The sequence below is a fragment of the Cyanistes caeruleus genome, chromosome 7 (assembly GCF_971803275.1).
Source record: "Cyanistes caeruleus chromosome 7, bCyaCae1.hap1.1, whole genome shotgun sequence".
Lineage (NCBI taxonomy): Eukaryota > Metazoa > Chordata > Aves > Passeriformes > Paridae > Cyanistes > Cyanistes caeruleus.
In genome coordinates, this window is record NC_141707.1 from 4,464,537 (window position 1) to 4,480,246 (window position 15,710).

The 15,710-nt window shown below is 43.7% G+C and overlaps 1 protein-coding gene across 13 annotated transcripts in view; it reads left to right on the forward strand.

Moving 5' to 3' along the window:
* Positions 1-15,710, forward strand: part of AGAP1 (ArfGAP with GTPase domain, ankyrin repeat and PH domain 1) — a 301,042-nt gene that overhangs the window by 143,205 nt on the left and 142,127 nt on the right. For 11 of the 13 annotated variants that reach the window (XM_023930576.2, XM_086898932.1, XM_023930573.2 and 8 more), the window contains 2 exons: positions 1,032-1,187; positions 5,850-5,942. In XM_023930576.2, the coding sequence (XP_023786344.1) occupies positions 1,032-1,187; positions 5,850-5,942 (249 nt within the window). The remainder of the gene's footprint in view (positions 1-1,031; positions 1,188-5,849; positions 5,943-15,710) is intronic. The other 2 variants (XM_086898926.1, XM_086898928.1) reach the window with 1 other exon arrangement.

The following is a 15,710-nucleotide window of genomic DNA, read 5'->3' on the forward strand; positions in this document are numbered from 1 at the left end:
TCTCTGTGCATCTCGATTGTTCTTTTTCCCAAAAAAATTACATGTGAGTTGTTGCCCAGCCCCTTCATCCACTGCTGTTCCTCTGCCGAGTTTTCCATCCACAGTTGGCAGAATTTTCCCTGTTGTCCTGCCCCAGTCCCCCATCTAGCACATAGAGCATCTCCTCCTTTAATGGTGTTTTTAGTACTTATGTCATGTGCAGTAAGTCGTTTTAAAGAAAAAATAAGATGTTTTCTTAATCACCTTTTGGTCCTTTCCATTCTCTCTGGTTTCCTCACCTCCCTGTTTTTAGGATTTTGTTACTTCTGTTCATTTATTGTTTTATAGCCTCAGTGCTTTATTTCTTTCAGGACTAGGATGTAACATCACAGTTCTGGCTGCCTTGAATAAATCAGTATATCTTATTTACAAGTTTTGTATCTTTGCACCAGCAGCTTCAGCAAATCCTGTGCAGGAGTTGGTCTCTATTATCCTTGTGGGTCCCTTGCAGTTCAGGAGATTCTGTGATGCTTGGAATATGTTGGGCTTTATCCAGCCCTGTAGTAGCCTTTTGACAGCCCTGAATTATTTTCATTTTCTTGATCAGCTCTCAGTGATCTAGTGTCTCCAGAGTAGGTTTAACTTCAGCTATGCAGGTCCATGGCACTGGGTATTTTCTCTTAGAATTTAGTTCAGTAGAAATCCAGATTTGGAAGGTTTTCCCCAATGTTTTGCTTACTCATACACTAGAAAACAAATGAAACTATTGATGCCCAGTTAAGGTTATACTGTGTAGAATGAAAATGTGCCTGCTGTATAAACAGAGCTATCTAAGTATTCAAAAAATAATGGCAGGGGAGATGTTTAAAGGCTTGGAATAGAAATGTGTGGAAAAGTGGCATTAGGGCAGCTCTGCTGAGCCCCTGAGCCCTGGCTGCACTTCTGCATAAATTTGGAGTAAATCAGGAGTAAATAAGATAAGATACAGCTGTGGATTGTCATTTCTTGAAAGCAGTGTTACCACCGTTTAAAACTCCCTTTAATCCTTGCAGACCAGTAATGGAGGAGGCAGTTTAAGTGATTATTCCTCCTCTGTCCCATCAACTCCAAGCACCAGCCAGAAGGAGCTGCGGATTGATGTTCCTCCCACTGCCAACACACCAACTCCTGTCCGTAAACAGTCCAAGCGCCGATCCAACCTCTTCACGGTGAGTGAGCCAGGGGCCCCGTGCTGCTGTGCTGGGGGTGCTGCTGTGGGGACAGCCTGAGCCTCAGCCCTCTGCAGCTGGCCTGCTCTCATCCACACTGCAGCACTCTGATGGATCTGTGGGCTTCAAACAAAATTATCCTGGAGTTACCATTCCGTGGTTCTGTCTGAGACTTAACAGCAGCACTTTTCCTAGGCAAACAGGCTGAGACTTGAGGTTGATCAGCCTGGAGAAGAGAAGGCTCCAGGGAAACCTCAGAGCCCTTCTCAGTGCCTAAAGGGGCTCCAGGAGAGCTGGAGAGGGACTTGGGACAAGGGTCTGGAGTGATGGGACCTCCACTGACAGGGCAGGGTTAGATATTGGGAAGGAATTTCTCAGTGTGAGGGTGGCACAGGGTGCCAGGACAAGCTGTGGTTGCCCCTGGATCGCTGGAAGTGTCCAAGGCCAGGCTGGACAGGGCTTGGAGCAGCCTGGGATAGTGGGAGGTGTCCCTGCCATGGGCTTTAAGCTCCTTCCCAAACCAAACTATTCCATAACTACCCCATGCTACTTCTATTACTGTACAGAATCAGATCACTTTCTCTTCTCCAGGGTTAAAAAAGATAATGGAGATTGAAGTAACTTTTTTTCTTTCCAAACCACCTGTATTTTGCTTCACCAAAAAAAACAGAAATCAAACAAAAAAATCAAATAGAAAGCTGCCTGGTGCAATATGACAGGTCTTTGTTATGCAGTTGTAGTTTGGGAGATGCTAGTGAAGCCCTGAGTGAAGGTTCCCTTGGTTTAAGCTCTCTTGCTGAAAGCTTTGGGATCGTGTTGCAGGTGTAATTGTGGTTTGTAAGCGCTTTTTTGGCAGTTCACACACATTGTAGCAAACACAGAATCCTTCTGGGCTCTCGTGTAACTGCCCTGGGAGCTGCAGCCTCATGTTAGTTGTGTTTAGGAACCCCCACAACTTCCCTGTCAACATGGAGAATTTATATATTTTATTCCAGAGGTGATGTCATGCTCACTTCCCACATACAAACCCAATAAAACCATTTCCTCATAATCTGAGGGAAATCTGAGCTCTCCACCTTCAGCAACTGGAAATTTTGACACCGTTTTGGAGTGACAGCACAGAGCCCCAAGGATCCTGTGTGCATCCCAACAGAGGTATTTTGATTTAAACCCAGATCTCCCACTCCTGTTAAGGAGAGGAGATCATGCATTTGTGTTTGGGTGCAAATGTGTAGGTGGAAAACAATAAAATGAGTGGCCTGGGAAGAATTGCTCCAGCTTTGACACTGATATTTGATAACATTCATGCTGATTTCTTCCCATTGGTGGGAATAATCTGGGGTTTGGTGGGAGAATTCCAGAGTTCCCAACCCCACTAGATGTCAGTGTCAGCCCAGAAACCACCAGCAGTCAGAGCTCTGGAAGCAGAGCTGAGCATCCCTGAAAACATCGCTGAGGGATGTGTGAGGTGCTGCCAGGGCTCTGGAGGTGGTGTTGGCATCTGGGGAATTGGGGATGTTTCAGTTTGGAGCAGCTGAAAATTTGAGAAAGGGAGGAGAGAAAAACAGACCCATCTACAGTCACAGGAAAGGTTTGGGGAGAATGTTACGTCAGCTGTAAGCAAACAGACTACAGCTCTGCTTTGGGATAATGAGTGAGAACTGTATTTGCTATATGAGAGGGTGTTGATAGTTGACTTTAATATCTGATAACTGGGAAAAATAATAATAATGATTTGCCTTTGCACAATTAGTTGTGTCTTTTAAGGTGGGTATAGTGAGATTGTTTAATGAGTTGCCCTGTAATCTATGTTCTGAAGTACTTAACACCTTCTCTGCTGTAACCCAGCTTTTGTGCCAAGTTATAACCTGGAATTGTTTAATTGAATAAATAGATAATCAGTATTTTCTGTGTAGTTATGAACAGAAGGTGTAATTAAAATATTTTACTGTTTAGCTCTGGGTTTATTGCTGTGTTTCTCTTCCCAGTCCCTTATGAATTTATCTCTTACAGAATCAGATATATTCTTTTTAATAATTACAAATTACCCCCTGTTATCTAGCACAGGTAATCTGTTTAGTGATCTTTAGATCTTCTGTTGCTGGAAGAGGACTGGATTAAGTAGAAAATATTTGGTTCTTCTTCATTACAGTTTTGAGTTGGAATAGGGTTGAGAATTTTAAGCATGTTCAGTGCTTTAAATGCAGCATCTCATCTTTCTGATGTTGAGTATCAGTGTTTGTTGTAAAGCTGTTGTTGCAGCAGCTGATTTTCCCCTTAAGTGATAAGATAGATGAAATATTAGAATAGTTAATATCCTTTGTTTTGGACAGTATGATACCTGGGACCACCAAATAATTTTGTTATAAGCAGGTGAGGATTTCAAATGCACTTACGAGGTTCACTGAGGAAGAAGCTGATTTCTAACCATGTCAGGTCCCACAATGGGTGAGGGGATTTCTGGCATAGAAAGGTGCATCACCTTTCCCACATTCAGTGTTACCTGTCATATATGTTTACAGGATTCCTAGAGAGTTTTTCAAACTTAAAATGACCTCTCTGTCTCAGTATCTACTGTTAGAGATGAATATTTTACTTTTGGGGTACTCTGCACTGCTGATCTGGGTCTGGTTGTGCCCAAATTCATGTGTGACATCTTGGGTCAGGTTTTATGTGGGTTAAGTCTGTGAGTGACTTCCAGTGCCAAGGGGAAATCACTTCAGTGGTATTCGTGCAGGTGCTTTAATTTTTCCAGACTTCTTCTGGTTTGCTGGCACCAAGTTTTAAATAGAACCATTTATTGTGTAGATGTGCCATCAGAAAAAGTCCTGGGAAATGTTGCTCCAGCGTGGTTTGGAGTGGATTTTTTTTCTACTAGGATAGAAGACATATTGTGTGTGTCATAGGTACAAAAGCATAAAAGATCAGATCTCTGTTTCACTGCACAATTTATCTTTATAAATAGCGGAGCATGGAAGGTTCTCCCCTGGAAAGTGTTAGGGATTCTGTGATTATGAGCAGCTAGAAGGGAATTTGCCTAACAGAAATCCCTACATTTCTGTACTTCAGGCATTTGCCAGTGTTGTGCACGTAGGTATTTCCCTTCCACATGCAGCGTCTGATTTCTAGCTGCAGTAACTTTTAGGGAATGGTGATGATTTAAAACCAGAAGTGAAAAACAGCATGTAGATATTCAGCCTGCATTTCAGAGGCAGGGTCCTTTCTGTAGAAAAAGTCAGATAAAAAAGAAACATTCAAGTTGACAACTCCCCTCCCAAGGATTTGGGCACCTTCACTGAGTTTCTTTACAATGTCACTTACGGGCGCTTTGCGCCATTGAAGCTTTGTTTTGCCTTGTATTCTTGGGAAGTGGCACTTTCAGAGGCAGAAATCTGTCTTGAAGGACAAGGAACAATAGTTATCCTGCACACTGGATTTCATCCCTCCCACTTGTTTTGCTTGCTTTCATTTGTTCTTTGTGTAATTCCCCGGCACGTCATTCCATTGCCCCAAACCATAGTAACTGGTGGTAGGAGCCCGTTCCCGGCGGAGCGGGGCCGGCAGCGCGGGATCCCCACTGGGCAAACGTGTCGCTCGGAATGCTCCTCGCTGCCTTCCCTCCCTCCTCTCACACCCAAAGGCAGCTGCTCCGGGGGTTTATTCTTCCTTCCACCCCTTTGTGGGACAGCACTAGCGATCCACAATCCCGGTTATCCTCCCGATTTCGGTGTCTCTTTGCGCTGGAAACGCGGAGCCGGTTTTCATTAGCTCCCCATGGCGGTGCCGGACACCACAGACGGGCTCCTTTCATACATCAGCGCCGAGTTGAAAAGCACACGAAAATGTTTTCCCATTTCCGATACCGTGTGAGTAATGTTCCCATTGGAAAGTAATGGAGTGAAGTTGTCACTTGTCAGCGCAGTTATTAAGGAGGATGACTCTCAGGTCTTCTTTTTGTAATAAAATAAATCTGTCAAAATCACCGCGCCCGTGCGTTCTGTCCCAATAACGGGCTGCGATCTGAATAACATTCTCAAATTCCCATATAACTTGATAAAGTCGTGAGGGGAGCGCTGTGACCTTACTCCTGCAGCAGTTCCAGCCTTGGAGAAAACCAGTTCAGGTTTTAGACATCAGTAAAATTCTCCTCATGCTAATTTTTCCAGTCCCCGGCTTTTCTTGCGGTTCCAACTTTCTAACCATCCCGAAGCAGAAAAGAAATAATAAGTTGAAGTCCATATGGTCAAACCCAGCATTATAAAATCACATTTCTACATAGTTGCTGACATTTCTAAGAACCACACGGGTGTGAATTAAATGTATGCATGGGTATATGAAATTTTTTTTAATGAGGAGATGGCACCTTCATTCACCTTTGGAGGCACCATTGGAAACTTCAGAAACGTGTCCTGTGATGTTGTGGCTCTTCAGACAGGGAAGCTGTAACTCTTTAAACCCAAATGCATTTCAGACTGGGTGGCGGATGGGAAATTTATTCAGGTTTTAGGATGGTTGTGTACTCGTGTATATCCAATTTTGAGCCTCTATTTACCTGCCAGATTATTTTTTAATTGCCCCGAAAGGAAAAAAAAAAAAAAAGGCAAATGAAAGCATCCCCTGCGTCCATTTAATGAAGCACAAACTTTTCTTTTCGCTCTGCAGTCTCGGAAAGGGAGTGACCCAGACAAAGAGAAGAAGGTCCTGGAGAGCAGAACAGACAGCATTGGAAGCGGCCGAGCAATCCCAATTAAACAGGTAATGCCGAAATAGTTGCATTTTTTTTCCCTTCCCTGCTTTCCATAGTTGGGAGACACACCTCGGGTCCGCGGCACGGCGGTGGCGGGGCCGCGCGCCGAGCGGCGTTTGATGTGCGCCGGTGATGAATGTGGAAGTCACTCACTTGACATCAATTAGGAGAGGTTCCTATGTGTATTAAAATAGGATCATTAGAATAAGAAGAGGGAAAATGTGACAACAGGCCTAATGAAGTGCAGTCTGCCGGCCTGCATATGGAGCGGGTTTCTAGGCTGTGCTGGCTTCAAAGCTGCCTTTGTAGAGGGGGCTTTGATTGGGCCGAGTGCTGCCAGGCGCAGGGTAAATCAGATCGCTCGACAAGAGCCCCTTGTGATCGCAGGAATAGCCTGATGTGGCCCTAATTTGCTACCACAGACGGACATCTGAACACAGTTTCAGGCTGCTCCGTAACAACGAGGCAATTAGTTGTGATAATCATGGCCGGTGTGTCAGCTGCGCGCTCTTGTTTGTAATTTGCTAATGAAGGGATTGTAACTTTGATTAGGTTCAGTTTCATTTAGACCTTATTATATAAGAGAACGTTTACAGCTGTAATGTGTGGCCTTAATTAAACTTTCTCATTACACAACAGGACTTGAAGCCGAGGATTTGTTTTGGTCTGTTTTTACTAGCCTAGATGCACTTTCATTAGCCTGGAAACTCGATGCTAAATTGTAGCTGGGAACACTCCTTTGAAAGGCAGAAGCGGTGCCAGCGTTGGATGGGAAGGATTTGGGGAATGAGATGATTTACTTTCTCAAATGAAATGGCACTGAATCCATGTGGTTGAGCTCTCCACCTTCCCATGGAATGCTTCTCACACAGTTCCTGGGTTAGTGTTCGCAAGTGTTTACTCATGTGTGAGAGTTGCCTTGCTAGAGATAAGCTCCCTTTCTTTCCCACTTACTTTCTTCCCAAACGTTTCCCTCCAGTTGTTTTGGTGCCTTCCCTGCCCTCCAGAGGCTCACTTGCCTCTCCTAAACTTCAGTCCATGCCTTATCCTGCCAGCAGGATGGCCATCCATCAGTAGCCCTGGATGTCCTGTGTGGAGCTGGGTTTACGTATTTTGGGGTGTTTTGTGGTTTTCCTCTGTTTCTGGATGTGAGGAGGAGTTGATTTTGTACCCTTAACTATCAGCTGTGATTTTTCTTCCTAAAGTCATTCTAAAAGACCTTTTGGGACCATCAGGCAGCAAAAATGCTGTCGTGTGTGAATCTCTAGTAGGCAAATTTTAATCAAGCACGCTGCAATCCAGAAGAGCAGTTTGAAAGCAGAGGAGCTCAGTATTTGGCTCTGCATTCAGGGGAGGAGATCCCAGGCATTTAAAGCAAGCTACAATTTTATTTTCCTACAGCTTTTGTATGGTACGGGATGAGTTAGACCAGCTGCAATCCTTTTGGGTAACGCTAATTAAACAAAAGTGCATCTGAGAATGTAAAACTGAGGAATAGATGTGCCAGTATTTATTCCAGGCATACATACTGTTCTTTCCTAAAATGCTGTTGTATGGAATTAATTTGATTAAAACAACACTCACAGGAAGAGTGCTGTAAGATAAACACTGTGTGTGCCACAGTGTGTTGTAAAGGAATATCCCTTAAAATATCTGGAATTTCAGTATGGAAAAATTCTCCTTGCAGTCCTGCTTGTATACCAAATATGACCAATCTTTTGGGAATGTGTCCTTCTTGTTACTAATCCCAATTATGGTAATTTCATTTTGTCATGTACAGGCCATTACCCACAAATCCTTGATGTGCGTCCTCAGCAGATCCATCCCGTGCTTTGGGGATGGGAGGTTGGGAGGGTTTTGCAGTGCTGCAGGGTGGCTGCTCCCAGTGGGATTTCATATCACACTCAGATGTCAGGAGGGGAGGGGTTTGGGGGTCTGGTCAGTCGAGGTGGCTCCAGGTTCAGCTGCTGGAGGGCTCAACAGGTGCCACATCATTGGACCTTTCTCTGAGGCAACAGAAATTCCTGCTAGGAAAGTTGGTATCTTTTATTTCGTGCTTTAACTGGGAATAAGACAGAGGGATGTGGAAGGGAACTTCTCAACTTGGTGCTGCTGTTCCTCTTAAGATGAGAAACCCCTTCCATCATGATGTTTTCTGTGGCAAATGGAGTCACTGAGTCATTTAAGGTTGGAAAAGCTCTCTAAGATCACCAAGTCCAGCGATGAAACAAGCACTGCCAAAGCCACCACTAGCCCATGTCCTCATCCTCGAGCACCACATCCTCATGAATTTTGGATCCCTCCAGGGATGGGGACACCACCACTGCCCTGGGAACCTTTGCCAATGCCTGACCAGCCTTTCTGTGAAGAAATTTTTCTTAATATCCAACCTGAACCTTCCCTGGTGCAACTTGAGGCTGTTTCTTCTTGTTCTGTCTCTCATTGCTTGGGATATTTGGGAAGAGAAATCTGGTTTCAGGCTGCAGCATTCCCAGGATTGATGTGGGAGTATAAAACTAAACAACAACAAAATCCCCAAACAAACAACAAAACCAAACCCTACAACACCCCACAAACAGATGCTAAAACCTCCAGCCAAAACAAGTTCCTTGGCGGCTGTAAATGTTCGGGTTTCGAGGGAAAAGTGGAATCTCTCCCAGCCCTATGAATGACTTGCTGATCATTGTGGGACCCAGCTATGGACCTGCACAGCTGCCACTGGGCTTTGGGCAAAAGAAGCCAAGAGTTGGAACCTGCTCCTGCATTCCTTTTCTTGGTGCCTGAATTCCTGTGAGTTTAAGGGAAATCCCTGAGAGTTTGGAGCAAACCTGGTCTAGGGGAAGGGGTCCCTGCCCATGGCAGGGTGTTGGAAGGAGATGGACTATAAGGTCTATTCCAACCCAAACCATTCCAGGATTCCACTCCATGAAGGAGGTAAAATTGTGAATTGCCCATTTCCTTTCTAAGGAAACACCTCATTCCTTCATGGCGTTATCCTTAACTCAGAGCAGCCTGGTCAAAAAGAGTTAATGTTCTTATTCTCTGTGTCCTTTCTACATGGTAAAGCTGATTTTTCACTGCAGTGCTAAATTTGCTTTTATTGGGCTAAGCCATATAAAATTGTCCTGATGACCCTTCCTGCTCCCAGCAGAAACCCAAAATGTGGGCAATGAAAAGCAGGTTTGTTTTTAAAGGGTGGCTGCTTGCTCCTGCCAAACTACTCTTAAAGTAAGTGAAATTTTGGGAAGGCAGATTTCCTGGGAAGGTACCAGTGTCTTGTGCATGTACAGCCATACCAGCATGTCCTAAATCCTGGGCTTTTAGCAGCTGCTGAGAACTGGGAATGTCAGAATCGAAAAAAAAAAAATATATATATATATACACAAAATTTCATTTGTGTGCTTTTTAAAGATCTTGTGCAAATCAAACAGAAAAAGTAATGAGCAGTATTGGCTTCAAGTTAAAATCCAGTAGGATTCTTTTCTGAGAAAAAGGTGCTTAAACTAAGAATATTTAAGCTATTTTCTGTAGCATTGCTAATAATATTCTTAAAACAAGTGGCTTGCTCTGGTTGGAGAATCCTCCCTCCAAACCCATTTATTCTGGAAAAAAAGTCTTGTTCCTGGTAGACTGAGTGAATATTTTGAAGCACACATTGAGCTCCACAGTTTGGGAGAATTGACTTTCTAGGATGGGAGGTTTTGTAGCGTTTTGGGAAAATTAATTTGGTTTTTGTTGGTTTGGGAAATCTTTATATCAATAGGGCATATTCAAATTTTTTAAAAAAATGAACACAACAAGAAAAATAAAAGCAAGAAGCTTAGCTCAGCGGTGAGGGGGGCTTGTCATGTATTAATTTTTCATTGCTGTGGAGAATTGTACATACATAATCACTTGATTGCAGTGGGAGTTAGCGAGCTCCTATGGTGTCATTTGCATAAATCTTGTTAAGTCAATGGCAGTTAATGAAGTACAAATGAGCCTGGAGAAGGTGACATGCAAATCGTGGGTGGCAGATGGGAGGTCTGTTTTTGGGATGGCAGCTGTGTGCTCTTGCTTTTTTTTTCCTTTTATTTATTTCCTTTTTTTTTTTTTTAATTTTTATTATTTTTTGCCTCTGTCCTGCCCCCATCCCCCCCAGACTGGAATGTAAATAAATACATAAGAACTGGCCTTGACTTTCTGCTCCCAGCCCTTCTTCTGTTTGCCCTTTGCACTTAATCACAGATGTTCACATCATTCTATACTCCAACTACATAACCTTGACTGTTCTTTTACCAAAAACTTGCCAAAATTGGTGTTTGCCACGTTGCCTCCACCCTTGGCTTACCCTGGAAGGGTTCTGTACCTCTTGTGCCCCAAATTGCTGCATCATTTAGGGATGACAAACTGGAAGCCTGGATTAGAAATAAATGCTCTGATGGTTAGTGCTGTATTGATGACACAGTGAAAAATTTGCCATCCATGACTTGCAAAGGTGAACTTCAGAATCCATTCTCTTCCCTCAGTTTGCAAATGGCTGGATTAATGGAGAAAGTGGAATATCTTATTCAGGCTTTACTTTTAGGTGATATTTCAAATGACCTTCTTTGCCTGCCAGCTTGGCATATTTAAGTACATTAAAGTAATCTTAATGAAATCAGGTATTTTGTCTTTTTTTTTTTTTTCCCCTCTGACTTAAAAATGGCAAATATTTTTTATGTCAAGGCATGGGGGTGGCATCACTGATTTGCTATTCATGAAGAAGGGTTTGATTTCTGCATGCACAAATTGCAGTTTTTCCTTAAGATGGGCATAAACAAAGCTGGCACATCCCAACATACATCTGAATTTTATAAAAAAATTCATTAAACTCAGCAAAGGTAACTTTGAAGATGCTCTCATCAAATGTCAAACTTGGCATAAAAAACCTGTCACTTCTCCTCAGCTCCCTGCAGGTGTAGGTCAGTGTTGCCTCTGTTTCAGTAGTGATTTTCTACTTCCTCTGTGATTTCCTTCTTCCTGACCTCATTTGTGTTCATTTTTAGCCCTAGTTGGGATGTGTAAGCACCAGTTACACAAATATTACATGGAATAACACACCATACTGTTACCTTGCTTATTCCATTGAAGCAGTGAGATCATCCTACCTGAAACCTGTTTTCCCTTAAAATACCCACAGCTGTCTGCCCAGCTGCTGGAGCGTTTCAGCAGGCACGGCAGTGTCTTGGAAATAGGGTTTGAAAAGGGATCATCTGCCACATCTGGTCAGTCAAAGTGATGTCCTTAGTCATCCTCACTCCCACAAGAGCACCGCAGTGCTCCGGGCAAGTGTCACATCCGAGACTCGCCGTCCTCACAAGCAGTAAATGCTCTCTGCAGCAGCTTTCCTGCCTGCAAATGTTTACTTGGAGTCTACCAGAAGAGAAAACAAATAAGCAATGATCCTAGCAGCTCTTGCTGCTTAATTCATCTGACTTGACAGGGTGAAAAAACCCATCTAGGGGTCCATGACAGACAGATGATGCTACAGCCAGTAGTGCTAGGGCTTATCTGATGGCTTCTGTCTGAGTTCAACATCAGGCTGTGTTTTGAAATAAAAGTGGCTAATGCAGGTAAGGGCCAAAAGTATTTCAGAAGGAGCATGGTAGCAAACATGTGGAGGGCACACAGAACCCAGGCTTTAATTCCCTTCCTTACAGCTGGGTGTTTCTGCACTGGACCCCCTGTTGCACTGACACACAGACCCAGCCCACTGTGCTACTGCTTCTGCCCCAAAACAGAGAGTCCCAGAATGGTCTGGATGGGGAGGAACCTCAAAGCCCATCCAGTTCCAATCCCTGCCATGGACAGGGACACCTGTCCCAGGTGGCTCCAAGCCCCATCCAACCCGGCCTTGGACATTTCCAGGGACCCAGGGGCAGCCACAGCTGCTCTGGGCACGCTGTGCCAGGGCTTTCCCCATCCTCACAGGGAACAGTTCCTTCCCAATATCCCATCCATCCCTGCCCTCTGTCAATTTGAATCCATTCCTCCTTGTCCTGGCAATCCAGGCCCTTGTGAGACATCTCTCTCCATCTTTCTCTGAGGCTCCCCTCAGGTCCTGGAAGGAGCATTCTCCAAAACTCCTCCAGCTCTGTGTTCTTCCTTCCCCATGCTCACCTAGGTTTGTAGACTTGTTTGCAAGCCAGTGTTGGGCGTCTCCAAGGAGCAGCTTTGCCAAAGTCAGAACTGATGTGATTTACAAGGAACTGGCAGATGACATGGTTTGATTTATTTATCTCCAGCGTGAGGTGTAATTTCCTCTGTCACACGTCTGTCTAATCACAGTAATCAGTCTCCAGATCAGCTTGTACAAACACCAGGGTATGGTTTTGAGCCAAATACTCTTAGTGCTGAAATCTTCTGTGTAATTCCTCTGCAATTGTTTATAATCAGAACATACACATTTTGCTGGCTTTTTTTTTCTTTTTTTTAAATTAGCTGATTACCAGTTATAAAATGTTTTGTACTCACTGTGGTTCTGTAAATTGTTAACTGGTTGCTACCAGTATAATTAAATATTTCAGAGCACTTGGCTATGGTTGCATTGAACTGTGAAGAAATAATGTTATATAGCCAATCAAAAAGAGATACTTGTAAACTCATTTAAAGCGTCAGAGTGTGTTAGGACTATCATGGTGATGCTTATTGCAGGAGAAATTAAAGATACAGTTTTGTGCTAAGAGGCAATACAGAAATTAGTTCCTGAATTAGTTGTTAATTGATTTGGTAATTCCCTGGGGTCTGCATGCTCTTTTTTCCTTTTTTGTTGTTGCATTCAGTTAACAGTGACTATTCCCAGTGCACTTGAAATATTTTTTCCAATTAGATCAAATGTGCCCTTACATCAGAAGAATGGCTTCAGCTCCATGTACCTGCCTGGAATAATGTTTAATTTGACTGTGAAAGCCCAGTTTGTGGTTTTATCCAGTTGATGAGTTTCAGATACCACCCCAAGAAAAGCTGCATCCAGTCCTTAGAATTTGGAATAAAATAGCAGTAAAAAGCTGTCTCGGACATCTGGAGCTGGGAGCTCTGGGTGTTAAATTCTTCCCTTACCCCAAGGATTTGGTTTCTAGTCCAAGGGCACGGCCCCTTCTGCCCCTTGGCCACAGCAGGCAGACCTGAGCATGAGCCTCAGCCTCTCTGATTGAGGCAATTCCTCTTTTTCCTCATGCATCCTTCTGTTTGTCCCACTGGATCCTCCTGTCTGCTTCCTCCTGCTTTCCCTTCCTGGGATGTTTGAGGGTTGCAGGAAGGAGCTGAGTTTGTCAGGATTGAATTTCTAATATGCCTTTTTAATGAATCTCCTAATTTTTCAGAGTCCCTAAAACATGAGTTTTCTGGTTTGTGTCTTAAAAAAATGTTATTTTATCTCTAAATACTTTGAATACCTAGACTGTCATACAGTGATGGTTCCAAGCATTCTTAGACCGAGGTGAGCCCTCTACAGCTTTAATAAAGGATCCATAAATGAAATATTACCAATAAACTTCTTGGAGAAATTAACTTCCTGTCTTTTTTATTTACTTCCCATGGCTGTGGCCTCAAGCTAAGGGTATATTTAAATTTATTAGTGTTGATTTGGGCGGGAGGCACACAATTTCAAACATAATATTGAATTTATTTGTGTGAACCAGCCTTCAAAGTGAGCAAAGGAGAACAGTACCTTGTAGGGCAATGGAAAGTAGCCAGATCACCAGCTTTAAAAGCAGAGGGAAATCTTATGTTTCCTAAATGTTTTATAAATGTATTTCCGAAATATTTTATATGTTAATGCCATATGGGGTCATAGATTATTTCTGACTGCCAGTAAGGAGTGTTCAACTCCATCCTCTTTATTTATTCATTTATTTTAAACCCCATCAAAATGTAATGCTCTTGATACTTCATGAAAGAGACAGGGACAAACCTGTGGGTTTGAGTAGCAGCTGATGATTTCCTAGCTGACACATCAGCTGTGATTGTAGCTCTTGCTTATCCTAAAGATTCAAGAGGAGACATTCCAGCTTTTGTTTGGAGTAGATCATTGATCAGGTTAAGCATCCTTGGAGAGACTGTGGAAGGAGAATGGGAGCAGGTAGGAGGAGACCTCCTGGATATTATCAGCCTCTACAGAAATGGTAGGGAAAGAGCTTCTCTTATCTAAAATACCTATTTTTGGAAAAAAGGGGTGAAGATCCCTATTGTATAAAAGGGATCTTCAGCATAAACCAAGGATCAAGGTCAAGGATCTGTTTTCCAGTGTTCATAAAAGAAAGGATAGAGTACTTGTATTTTTCTGAGGCTCTACCATGAACATCCTCCTCTTATGCCTGGTGCTGGATTCCAGCAGAGAATGAGCTCCCCTAAATTCCAGGATTTTGGGTGCAGTAACAATGCCATGAGTATGGCTGGAGCCTACAGGAAGCAAGCCAAGCAGTCTGTCTGGTGAGACTATGGAGGATTTAATGCATTTGGGATGTTCTCATCCTGTTCTGTGCCGGGTATTGCAAACCTGGGAGTGCCATAGGACAGAGCATGGAGAGGAGGTGTCAGAGTGCTTCAGTGGAGAGGAGGAGGAGGGAATGAGCAAGAGCAGTGTGGAGGTGTAAAGGAGAAGACCAATAAAAAAAACATAATACGAGTTTCAAAAAAGTTATTGGAATTTTCCAGTGCTGAAATGGTGTAATATATCAGGGTGGCATGTCAGTGTGACATGCAGAGTGACAGCAGTGAGGGCACTGGGGGATCTTCACTGGTGCCCTAAGGGTCTGAGCTGGCCCCTGGCCAAGAGCCTCTGACTTGGGGCTTCAGTAGTTGTATCTAGAAAATACTTCACAAAATACATCTCTGAATGATGGCATCAGCCAGTAGCTGAGTGCATGAGTTAATAACCACAGGATCAGAATCTCTTGAGCAGGAAGGGACCCACAGGGAACCTTGATCCAATCCCTGGCCCTGCACAGACACCTTAACAATCCCAGCCTGTGCATCCCTGGGAGCGGTGTCCAAACCCTCCTGGAGCTCTGGCAGCCTCGGGGCCATGCCCAGTACCCTCTGGGGGAAGAACCTTTTCCTAAACCTAAACCCCTTCTGAGCTCCCCAAACTCCCTGCAATCCCTTGTGTCAGCAGCAGTTCAGTGCTGGCAGGGGGGACATCTCCAAATTAGCCAGGAGAGCAGGGAGAATTGGCCTTTACTGATTTTCAGTGGATGAGATCTGGAATCAGAATGGTTTGGGTCACCTAGACCAAAACCCCAAATGAACAGGGTCACCATCCCCTGGGCCAGGTGCCATCCAGCATGATGGGCTGGCTCAGGGAAGCAGTGGGAAAAAGCCTTTGTTCCGAGGTGAATCCGTGCACATCTGGGCTGGCCTTGGTGGCTGCAGCTCTTCCTCCCAGGGCAGGAGGAATTAGTCCTGAGACGTGACATAAGAAGATTAAGGAGGAAGCTTATGACAGTTAGCAAGTGAGGTTGCCCGATAGACTTGGGTTGACACAATGATTATTAATACGTTGTAAAGATGTTTTGGGGATTCCACCATATTTGTATGGTTGCCAGCAAAACGTTGACAGTTGCATTGTGGTTAATAAATTCATTTAGATTTATAAGCATTGTTTACAGAACCTGTTCGCCTGCTGAAACTCTAACAGCATCTGTTCCTTCGTACTAATTAACTGCTAATTACGAATGAGCTTTGTGTGTTTGTCAGTATAACTGGCTCATGCATTTTGTAAGGAACATTAACAAATTGATTTACATAGTGGTAAA